The sequence below is a fragment of the Passer domesticus genome, chromosome 10, assembly GCF_036417665.1.
Source record: "Passer domesticus isolate bPasDom1 chromosome 10, bPasDom1.hap1, whole genome shotgun sequence".
Lineage (NCBI taxonomy): Eukaryota > Metazoa > Chordata > Aves > Passeriformes > Passeridae > Passer > Passer domesticus.
In genome coordinates this window covers 39,742,501-39,755,000 of record NC_087483.1, presented here as the reverse complement: position 1 = coordinate 39,755,000, position 12,500 = coordinate 39,742,501, and the positions used below count along the sequence as shown (strand labels likewise).

The 12,500-nt window shown below is 38.4% G+C and overlaps 1 protein-coding gene across 15 annotated transcripts in view; it reads left to right on the top strand.

Moving 5' to 3' along the window:
- Window positions 1-12,500, top strand: part of GTDC1 (glycosyltransferase like domain containing 1) — a 209,304-nt gene that overhangs the window by 139,648 nt on the left and 57,156 nt on the right. For all 15 annotated transcript variants that reach the window (XR_010369535.1, XR_010369534.1, XR_010369533.1 and 12 more), the window contains one exon: window positions 12,188-12,297. Coding sequence is in view for 5 of the 15 variants with exons in the window: in XM_064435285.1 (XP_064291355.1) it covers window positions 12,188-12,297 (110 nt within the window). In the remaining 10 variants the exon portion in view is untranslated. The remainder of the gene's footprint in view (window positions 1-12,187; window positions 12,298-12,500) is intronic.

The following is a 12,500-nucleotide window of genomic DNA, read 5'->3' as shown; positions in this document are numbered from 1 at the left end:
CAAAAACTATCTGAAGATTTCTGGTCTAAGGGAAACCGGTGTGTTCAGAGATAGTTCTGTGCCCAGTTATCTGGTTTTAATGTAGAGTATCATGAAGAAATGAGTGTATGGAAGACAGGCTGTGCTGTACCAACATGGGGCTGCCCAGCATGAGGTGCTGGTCCTCTTCACTCAGGAGCAAGTGCTTGGAATGGGCTTGTCCCAGATGGAGACAAGAAGTAAGTGTTGTGCCTTCTGTGATGGGGCAGCTCTTCATCAGCAAGCCAAGCACAAATCCTGGAGCCTGGAAAGGGATTTTTAATAGTATTTTGTATTTATTTTATACATCTATAATGTATATATAATAGTAGATAATTAATATATAACATATCATATACATATGTATATTAAAAACACATGTATTGAATAGTAACTTGTTCCTCTTGGCAGCACAATACAATATTTGTGTAGTCACTGTTTGAACTCTCAATTAAAAACTGTTTCCTGTAGAAATACAGTGAGAATACAATGCCTTGTATTTTCCTCATGCTGTTGAATATTTTGGACCACATCTTATCCCATCAAGATGCAGGTGTGGCAAGACAGCAAAACAGGAAAGAAATCCATCCAGAAATCACATTTGAGTACCCAGAAATGCCATTAGGCTCAACAGGCATCCTCAACATTGTGATCAGCCTGCAGAGAACAAGTGGATGTGGTGAATAAACAAGGCAGACTGAAGACAAAGGCTTATAATACAAGTCTTTATACAGTGTTAACTAGAAGGTGCCAGATAGGATAAAAAGCCCACAGGATGTAAAATAACAAATTCAAAATGGGAGATTTTTAGCAGTATCTAAGGAAAGCCATCCAGTACTCCCAAAGAAAACAGCACTCACCGGAGCAGTGACGCTGATGGCACGTGGTGGATGAACCTCTGCCATGAACATATGGAGATATTCATGTAGAAGTTGATACCTTTTCCTCTTCCACATGTGAAAATAGTCTAGCTTCACATTCATGCGAGCTGGGGTTAAGTTTGGGAGCAGATACTAGAGTCACAGGATGATTTAGGTTGGAAAAGACCTCTTGAGGATCACTGAGTCCCACCATTCCCTCAGCCTTGCCTAGCCCACCACTAACCCATGTCCCTGGTGCCAGATCCACATGGCTTTTAAAATTCCTCCAGGTATGGTGACTCAAACAAATAAGAAAGTGAATGAAATAGTTTGAGAAGTTCAGCCTTAAATGGAAAGACAGCTTGGAAGTGCCCATTCTTTAGTTGTTCATTCAGTGATGCCTAATCTTGAAACGTCTTCCTGTAGCAAGAGAATTTGAGGCACTGAGCCCTTCCAGTGGAAGGTGTGTTATTCCTTAATCACTATTTTTAAGAGCTTGTAGAAAAGTCCAGCATGTGCTGAAGGTGTGAAAGTTCTGCTGTAGTGGAAATCTCAGCATCAATTTCTCCCTCTTTCTTACATTATGTTTTCTCAAAAGGCTGTAGGCAGCTTAGAGTCCAGAGGAGCAAACATCTCTAATTTTGATACTGGCAAAAAAGATGCTCTGTGTAACCTTTGCATTCTTCAGCTGATAAGCCAGATAGAATTTTGAGTAGTTTGTTATGTTTATAGTATAGGCAGAACCTCAAGCAAGTGTTCCAAGAGCAGTAACAGGGCTGTGAGCATCTCTCTTAATTTCCTTCCTACCTACTCTTGATTGAGATGTGGGTAACTAGAGACAGAAATGCCATTTTGTAGTCACAAACTAAACAAAAAAACTACAGTTTTGAAAATTTTAAGACAATCACTTCATGCTGAGATAGAATGGCTGGAATTAAGTGAGGGCTGTGATATTCACCTGTGAGGCACTGAGACACCACAAGAGGAAACAGCCTCAAGTTGTTCCAGGGAGGATTAGGAAAAAAAAATCCTCACCCAAAGGGCTGTCAAGCTCTGGCAGAGTCTGCCCAGGGCAGTGGTAGAGTCCCCATCCCTAGAAGGATTTAAAAGCTGTGTGTCTGTGGCCCTTGGGGACGTGGGTTAGTGATGGCCTTGACAGTGCTGGGGGAACAGCTGGGCTCAATGACTCTTGAGGGCTTTTCAGACCCAAATGATTCTCTGGATCTGACCTTTTAGCTTTCCAAAAAAGATTGCATGTTTGCCCATCTTACAGAAAGATCCACAGAGGACAGTGAAGGTGTCTGGGTTTGAGTGGTGGTTTTTCTCCCCTGGTTTCAATTGCCTGGGCTCCTGATTAATTGTTGAACCAACATTCACTCCGTTGGCATCAGCAGCGTATGGAAGGAGAGGAGAACTATCTCAGAAATACAAAGAGCTGAGATATTTTGTGATCTCTTCCCACTCAAATGTATCCTTCAAATCTCATTCCCTCAGTCTAGGGAAATAATTTCAGTTACCCTGGTCACAGTAGAAAGCAGCCCTCTTTTTGAATGCCTTTTTTCATTAATGTAGATATGTTTCTGAGATGAGAAACGATGTTTCTTCTAATTACGGTTACATGTAGTTAATTTCCTTTTTTTAAAAGCTCAGTGTGAAAGCCAGTTTCCTTTAAAAAGGGAGGGGGGAAGAAAAAAGTGATACAGCTGATGTTCCTGTTGCCTTAGCAACAGATTTATTTATTAGGGTCTGAAATGACATGAGTTAATATACCACATACCTGCTGATCGGCAAACTCTCCTATTTCAGCTCCAGTTGACAATTAAGTCCTGGACAGCTACAGCCAGGGGTTAATGTTACTCATTAGGAGAACTAGGTCATTACTGGGAAATCAAGGCACTTAAGGCAGCATGGATAAAATACAAAATTCAACATCTCAAGGAGTGAGGGTTTTTATGTTAATTAACCTTATTTTCCTTTCATTAAAAAAAAAAATCTTTCATATATGCATATGACAGTGGATCAATTAATTGGGAAAGGGAAAAAAGGAAAAGAAGTAAGCTGTAGTTTACTTTCCTCTCCTAGTTGTCTTAATTTCCTTTGGAAGGGTTTCATTATTTTATGGAAAATTCTTATGTCTATATGATGAGTAAAAAGGGTATTAAAATTAAGAAGGGAATCATCATGGAAATCAGCTTTACCACAAGGGAATGAGCAAATAAAAGCCTTGGAAATGAAAATAAATAAGCTTTGCTAATACCTCACCTAAGGAGCAGAATATAAGCCCATCAGAGCTTGGAGATATTTAGAGGTACTTCTTTGCTTCTTTATTAAGCAGTTACATAGTTATTTGACCTTCAGAAACCGAAACTTTAGAGAACTAATTCAAGTTGTTGGCAAATATTCTATTTACAGGAAGCTGATCAGTGGCGTAGCCAACAGTAACTACCATAGTTAGTAATTGGCTTCTGATTTCCAGGAAAATTAAATATATTCTCTGAAAGTTTTATTAAGATATCTGAGTGGGAGTTTTAACTTGATAAGTCATAAGTGATTTAATATGGCTCTCCTGAAAGCCTTTATTTACTAACTTTTAGCAGGCTTCATTCTGATACTGGAGAACTTAATAGGCTGAAAAAGAATAGTATTAAAATGAAACTTATTTTTTTACTCACTGCTTCCCCAAATATGCTTGGTTCTTTCATTTCTACTAAGCACTCCACTTTCTTTGCTGTATTTAAGCTCTGTAGACCAATTTTTACACAGAGAAACTTTCCTTCAAGTCCAGGATGGATTGGGTTTGGAGCAATATGGTCTTGTGGAGGGTGTCCTTGCCCATGGCAGGGGTGTTGGGATGAAATGAGCTTTAAAGTCCCTTCCCACCCAAACCATTCCGTGATTCTGTGATGCTGTGATTCCCTCTGTGCTATCCAGATGCTCACAAAGCAGCCACTTCAGTGCCATCCTCCAGAGCCTGTTAACAATAAATGCTTTAGCCACGGTTGAAAAACTGATTTTGAGTTAATGTAAGACCACAACTGCATCACCTGGACAGCTGAAGAATATTTAGGATTGGAACAGATGCATCACAGATTGCGCTAACAGCTCCAGTGAGCTTGGTTCTCCCATTTCCCAGGATGGGAAATTCATTTTATGGTGGATTTTTTTTTCTCCTGTATAGTTGTGAAACCCAAGTCTTTGAGCAGAAGCACATGTGAACAGGTGGGATTGAGGAGTCCTCTCAAGGCTTTTTCACCTATGCCTCTCAAAGCAATCCTTTTCTACTCCATTCACCTAATCTTTTGGGTGAATGGAGTAGAAATCAAAGGTTTTGGCCTTTTCAACTTCATCCTTCTGTCTTGGCCAGGCTCATTTCCCTGGGCATCTCCTCACACATAGCCTTGTGCAGCAAATTTGCATCTCACTCTTCTCTAGTTCCTCAGCCTCTCTCTGTCTCCATCCTTGTCTCTGCAAGGAACCTTCTAGAACATATCCAAGATACAGTTTGCAGTTTTACTAGGTAATGTTCTGTTTGTGCTTTTCTTTCATCTTGTTCTTCATATGTTCTGGAAAACTTTAGGCAGGATTTTTCTAGAAGATTATATTCCAAGATAAGTCTCAGTTTTGGGAAACATCATAGGCAAGGACAGAAGAGGTTTTGTAATACAAAGTCCCCAGCAAACTTAGCAGATGGTGCCACCAGTCCCCTTTGTAAGTCACAGCACCCTGGACTAAAGTACGGGAATAACCTTCAAGAGACAAAAATCAAATATTTCATAAGCAAGTGATCTAATATTCTTCCCTATTTTCACCAGTAATAGGAGGGTTGTGTTTCTTCCATCAAAGCTGTTTTTAATTAGTTTGCTATTCTTACCACACTACAACTGTTCAAGTCTCTTCTCTTTGCCTTCTTGTCCTCCCTGCTCTCCTTTTTCCCATGTTTTCATGCTTTTTCCCCCCTCCCTGTGTCCTCTAATTGCTGTTTTTTCTCGACTATGTTTGTGCAAACCTGACTCAATGCACTGAGTTGATTCCTCATTCTGAAAGCAGAGAGATTTGGAGTTACTTTAATCTTGTTGAATAATGAGTTTCAAGCCTTGGTGCCAAGAAAGTTCCTGGTTGGAAGCTTCTTCCTTGGAGATCCCAAAAGGATGAGTTATCTCGGGTACCTGAGCTAATTCCTCTCAGGGTATTACTCAATCAAGGGCAGGATGTACTTTTTGACCCAAGCAGGGCATCTGGTGGAGTTTCAAGTATTTGTAGCTTGGTTGTGTGAATCCATCACAGAAATCAGAGAGGGGCCACAGCATGGGATCACCATTCCCATGAAAATCTGTAGTAATGTAGCTTTTATGTAGTATTTTGTATATAAATTTATATTTTTGTATGTTTTCTGCTCTTTCAAGGAACAACTTTAGTAGACTGTTATCCACTATTGCCATATTCGTAACCATCTTATGATTTCCATGGCATGACTTTTTACAGTATTTTATAGTTGAATTGCAGTAGGATATGTTGTGTATGGTTATCCGGGCTGTCAGGGTCACTCAGATATTTTATGACCTCCTAACAACAGGAAAACCTTTTGTTCTGTTGCCTTTTTAACACTAAAGGAAGGTGGTTTTTTTGTTTTTGTTTTTTTAATAAACTCTTTGGGGTACTCTGTAGCACTTACAGGGTTTTGTTGCAAATTGAAATAAAGTGATTTTGGTTTTTTATAATCTGAATCCTCTACTTGGGAACAGCCAGACTGGCCAAGCTGGAGTAAAAGAAATGAAAGGCACTGGAATGAAAGTGCATTGATTTTTAGACCAAGGTAACTGAGACCAAATGATGGTCTTTGTCTTCAAAGCTTAATCTCCCTTTAGGAAATAAGCAGGAGGCTCCATGACTGATGCTGATCCTGAGATTTCTTTGGTTAGGGGACATGCAATATTTTATTTTGAGTTTTTTCTTCATGAGTTGTGAGGGGAGAAGAAGAATCTAAACAATAAACTCCCAAGGTTCTTTCTTGTTTCTTTTATTATGAATCTCTTGTAGATAACGGGAGATAGGAGAAAATGCTTTTCCAGCGTAAAGCAAAATGCCACCCATTTTTCTCAGGCCAGCAATTTGAACAAATCAGAGGGTAAAATACACACTGCTCACTGTAAATACGTCATGGGCTCTAATAGAAAATAAAACACTGTATTTGCCAGTAGTGTTTGGCTGCTTTTTGCCTCTCCAGTGCCATTTTTTAATTCCTTGGCTTGCAGAGGTGTTCTGAAAGCACAGGCAAGGATCAGGACCCTTTTTTGCTTGTAGGACCTACAAATTGCCAGCTAAAATTTATTCTGTAGGGTCCTTTTTCATGCAGAAATATTTTCTTCTACTTGACTCCATTTTCTGTGAACTGAGGGGGTATTAAATATTGTGGTAACTTTTGATGCTGATGATGCCAGACAATGTTTAGAGGCACAATTACAGCAAAGACATTTTGTAGAGCAGATCAGCTGAAAAAGAAAACTCACTGGACTTAACTACATATTTACAGTCTACCTCAACCTCATCTTGGAAATGTAAAAAGATGGAAAAATACTGTGATAAAATGAATAAATGGAAAGCAATTAACTTTTCCTTCATGTTTGCATTTTCATAGTTATTTCTTTTTCCCTGTTTCTTTTCTAATTGTGCTTTCTTGGCAGTAACATTTCCTTTTTTGCATTTATCATGAGCATTGTTACCAGAATTTGGTGTTAGGATTTTAAATTTTTTTTGTCCCGTTTTTTCCCCTCTCATAATCTTAACATAGAAAATGTATATTAAAGTCATTTGATTTAGGAAAGTCTTCTGTCCTCTGTAAAAATAATTACTGGAATGTATTACATTTCATGTATTGAATAGGTTTGTAACATGAGTCCTCTTCTTTAAGAAGAATATTATTCTACTAAAGTATTTACTGACTGTGATTTTCACCATATTCCTGTAAATGAAAGCTCCTCTAAGACTATATCTTGCAGATGGAGAAACCTGGACAGAGCTGTCTTGTGGGAAATCAGTGTCAGGAAAAGACCAGAATTCTGCAATTCTCTGTTTTGAAAGCCAGGTTTATCTTTTATGGCCACACTCTACTTTCTAACATTATTTGATTATAATAAACCTGTATTCAAATTTTTCTGAGCTCAAGATTTAATGTGAAATATCAAAGTGCAATACAGTGCATAGTATAATAGAGGGAAAAAATCCCTGATATTGTTCTTTAGATCCAGTTTGGATGAAGTGGAGCCTTGGTTTTAATTCTGTAGGGTGTGTGTAGGTCTTCTATTTACCCTGTATTTTTCCTTTCTCTCCCTGTTTGGATATGCCATACTTTTTTGGTTGTACTAGGAATATTTTTTTTATATATTTTTTTTTCTCTTCTTGTGTTTTTTCACTCTTTGATTTGCTTTGCTCAGTACCTCTGCCGTATTTGATGCCAGGCTTGCCCCTCATTACTTCACTTTCCCAAAACAAAAGGGTCAGTGTCATCCATGTCAAGGTCTGTGTCTTGGAAACTTAATTTCCTTTATTTTTAATTATTGATTCTGTGTTCATGGGCTTGCCCAGCCCCTCACACGTTCCCTGTGTTCTGCTACAGCCAGGCCATTCTTGGCTGATGTCCCTTATCCCCTTCTTTTCTCCTAGGATGTCTCTTGGCTCACCAGTCCTAGGTCTCCACAATTGCTGCCCAGCTTCATCAATAATGAGTGATTCTTCCTTCAGTGGCCTATTTTATCAGCTATTTTCTAGCAATCATTGTAGCCAGGCAGAAATCCATTTTTTACTTTTTGCTATATGTCCTAACAATTTTTTTAAAAATATAAAATTAAAGTCTTGCTTCAACTTCTGAGGATTTTGTGCCATTTCCCACCTTTGCCCTTCCTATGTGAAGGTGGTTTTGGGGAATGGAAGGCAGAAGGAGCTGCAGCCACTATGAACTCCTTGGATTTAAGGCTCTGTACAAAGTGAAATACAAATTGTGCCTGCAAAATTTGGGATTGTTCCCGCTGAAAATCTCGCATTTTCATGGGAGAAAATTTTCTCCTATAGCATGGGCTAAATGTTCTAAGATTCAGATCAACCCTTTTGATATTGCTTTTGTAACCCTTTCAGAATGTGTAGCACCTTAATGGTGGGACTCAATGGTCTTCAAAGTCTTTTTCAGCCCGAATGTTTTTGTCATTCACAGAGATGTCACCACAGGCTGTGGCTTTACAAGTATTACATGATATTTGTGGAGTATTTTCTCAAATATTAAGACTTTTTCCCCTGGTTTTGCACATTTTTTTAACTGATAAATTCATTAACCCTAGATTTTAATATGTATTTTTAATAGACTGCATTTATTTTTCCCCCTTTGAACAAGTCCTTCTGCTTTTCCACAATTCTTCCACTTCCTAATTGCATTGCTAGATGTGCCTTCCTCCAAATCCTAAATAACTGTGATTATCACCATGTAGGATAAGTTTACATATAGTTAAAAAATTAAACTGAAGTCAGAGAAGACCATATGGGTTTCTTACTGAATTTCACCCAAATTCAAGAGATGAATATTCATTGAATAATGTAAAGGGCCAAGTTCTGCTTTTTTTGCTTTTTTTCCTTAATAATGTGTTTTTCTTTTTTTTAATAATGTGTTTCACATCACTGGTTAGGGATCTGGGTGACAGTAACTCCAGTTTAGGTGGTCTCTATGTACTCTGCTTCCAGTCCCAGCAATAGGTAAGGCTTAAGGGCTCAGGCTGAATTCCCAAAATCCCTGAAGAGCAGAAGGGTGTTTTGGAGAATGTTGACTTTGATTGTATAGAAGAGCATCATCGTGCTATGAGGTTGCTTTTTAAAATTACTCTAGGCTGAAAAGTGGGATGTCAAGTCATCAATTAATCCTGACAGCATCCTTCTGTGGTGAAAAAAAATAATATTGTCACACCCCTTTTATGAGCAGAAAATCTAAGGCAGAGACAATAATGGAAGCTCAGTAGTGGTGGTGTTCCCACCACACTCCCATTCCCTGTTCAGGGAAAAGTTTTAAATCATATTATAAAGGAAGAAGGATGAACCCTGGGCCACATCCTCTAGCCAGATCACTGAACCTCAGCCAGTCCTTAAGAGAGATTTCAGATGGCTCTCTTAAATTGTGGGTTAGAGTCAATAATAAAAACTCCTGGATAACAATGAGAGCTGTGTGGTATTTGAATATGGAGATTGAATGTCTCCAAGGCAGGGCTCTCAAATCTGAGCACAGGTGTGGTGTCTGTGCCTGGTTTGTGGCATTACATCTGTAGTTTGGTCATTCTGATGTTTTCATGCTCTTAGGATGAAATTTAGAGCATCTTCATACCATGCCTAGTTCTTATTTTTCCTTTACCAGATGCATATCAAATCAAGTGAAAATACAAAAGTATTTAAAATACCTCAACTAAACAACAAAGCCAGACCCTGGAGTCACATTATATTGATTTTTCCCCAAACATAATATCTTAAAAGAAAACTTTGCATTTTAATATCAGGCTTTTATACTGTTTTGCAGTTCTTCTTCAGGAAATGGAGTATATATAATTAATACTGTTTAATAAAGCTCAAAAATGCAACAGATGCAGCCAAAAGTGCACATCATTTTGAGCAGATCTTTACAGAACAGACATTCCATATTGTGTTCATCTTTTTCCACGATCACTGCTATGGCAATCTGGTGTGTTTAGCAGTTGTTGCTGAGTAAGGCAGACTGGATTGTATATGATTTTTTCCATGTCAGCCAAGAAACAGAGCTCTCTCCTTTTTGATGCAGCGAAGAGGTGGTCTTGTGCTGTTTATTTGTTTCTACCAGGAGCAGCTAATACCTTCAGTATTCTGCAAGAATAATAATGCACTGCAGTCTGTAGGTGCACGGGCCAGGAGGTTTCTGGAGATCTTTAATGAAAATAAAATGCTTGTGGTGTGGAGAAGTCGCAGGAACTAATAAAGTCACTTAAGATGAGCTCCCAGACAAGAAAAGCTACAAGATTCACAAACTGTGTCATTAAAATCTGGGAGTGTCACCTAAAAGGGAAACATTTTATACCAGGGGATGGAAGGAGGATCACCTACAGCAGAAAACCCGCAAGAAAGGCTCCAGTGCAGAGGAAACGTTTCCCCTTTCAGCATTCCTTCTGGGTGCCAAATTTTCCTTCTGTTCTTCCCCACCTATTAAACAAAGCTGCAACTTCCAATTCCTATCAGTTTTCCTAAATATGTGCAGCTTATGTGGCTTCGCCGAGCTGTAAGGCTCCGTGTTCTCCTGCCAGCTCCTTGACAATGTGGCTCCAACAGCATCCTCCACTTTTGGCTGCCTCTGGGACCCCTGGTCTCTTCTGGAAAGCGAGAGGGAAAGCATATCCTTTGCTGGAAGGACTTTTTGTGACTGCAAAGCTGATAGCGGGGCTGTGAAGAGCTTGGAAAGATCCCTGTCAGCGTCGTGGCTGTCGAGTCTGTCGGCTCCGCGCGCGGGGACGCGCCGGTCCGCCGGGATGAGCTGAGCCAGCGTGGGCTCGTGGCATTGCTCACAAAGCACACACAAAAGCCTGACCAGGGGAAACCGAGGCTCAGGGGAAGTTCTGTCATGAATTACACCAACTCCCAGCGTCATAGAAGTTTTCCTTGCAAGCATTCATAACGGGGATGTTCTCTTCCAGCCAAATCCGAATCCATGCAATCTCCTGTTGGCTCTTCGTGCTGGGCATTTGGAGGGAGCTCAATACTGGCAAAAGTTTCTGCACAGAAGTTACCTACCAGAAACAGGTGGCTCTTTTAAGCATGAGGATGCAGCAAACTAATAGTCAAAGATTTGAGATCTTTGCAACTGGGAGAAATCCACCCTCCAAACCAGTGCTTGCATCCACTTGGGTTTCTGGAATTGCTGTGAAAACTCCTGGTTCACAGATGTGAAACAAATTACAAGGCTTGTGCAGTTGCATTCCTCCTTATTATTGGGAACAAAACAAATTGGGGGGATGGAGGACTTCTTAAAGCAATTATTGTCTGGTTTTATTTTAAGAAAATATGACTAATTCTGAAAAGTCCACAATTCCTGGAGGTTTCTCAGTCTAGGGAAGTCACATTAATTATAAGATTAATTTATTTTAATTCCCTAAACTAAAAATATTGACTGAATGAGAAATTAACATGTGTAGAGCTGCAGATGTCATTTGGCTTCAGATTTCCTGAATGATATAATTATTAATCTTTCATATACTAGTGTGAGAGACCTACAGATTTCATTCTACAAAATTACTCTGTGAAGAAAGACACTAGGACCGCTGAGATATAGATTTTTCCCTTAATACAGGAAGGAAAACGGTGGAATTTTCTAAATAATAAATAAAACCAAAATATTTTAAAGGCATATGGTGCACATCTGTTGAAATACAATAATTTAAAGCAGAGTAATTAATGCAAGATATAATATTCACCTTAGAATGAGGAAATTTTCTCATTCCATTTTTAATATAACTTAAGGAATTTGGGAATTTTAAATCATTTGTGGTACATTTTGAACCTTTCATTCTGTGCTAGTAAAGAAGATAGACTGGAAAATTGGGGAGTTAATTTATTTTTAGGTAACCTAACTTGTGTTTCATGTCATTGAGTGTCAGACCCATACAAATCTTTAATATTATCTTCAACTGAAATTATAAATAAATACAAGTTTCTTATATTCTCATTTAATTTACAGTTAACTCCTTAAAAATCTAAAGGTAGAAAATGCCTCGTGGTAGTTTATTCTTTTCTTTACTTCACACTCTGAATGGATCAAAAGCTTTTAATGAGTATAGCATGAATTCTTAAAATTCCAGTTCAAGAAATCCTGTAGGTTTAGGAGAAGTTTTTAGTTTTGTTTAATCTGTTTCTCCTGAAAAAAAATAAAAATTAATGGAAGTTGTATACATATTTTTTGGACAGGGAAAAAATAATCTCAAACCTCTTTTTTTTTTCCTACCCATTTTTTAAACTGATTTTGTCTTCAGGTTGGTGCTCAGTCCTTCTCACTTTCAATTTGATAAATTGAAGAGTAAATGCATTGTTTGAGGACAGGGAAGAGATAGAGAAGAATCTGATGGATCCGAGTTTTGACCCCAAGTGCTGCATTGAGGAAAATGTTCAGCCATGCAGGAGAAGTAAAGAGGGAAATTATTTGAATAAATTTAGTCCCCAAAAGTACAATTTTAGAGGAATAGCATTCTGATAAATAAAAAAACCCTCCCATAATTTCACAACTAAATGCAGACAATGCTGAGATAAATTCTGTTTATTTTAAGGGAACATGACAAAGATCCTGAAACTTTCTTTAAAGTCCTGATGAAGCTGAAAGAACAAGATCTGCCTTTCCATGTGTCCGTCCTTGGAGAGACTTTCAGTGAAATTCCAGGTATCTTTCCTTTATTTCTTTACTTTAAGGTTACCATAGATGCCATAGTGGATACTTCCAGAAGTAGTTTTCATTTTTGCATTTTTTTTCTTAAAGAATCTGCTTAAAATTTTCCTAGTTGTGAAACTAAATAATATTGATACATTGTAACATTAAAATTATTAAAGACAGTAAGCATTTTTTTATTTTACTTGGCAGCGCAA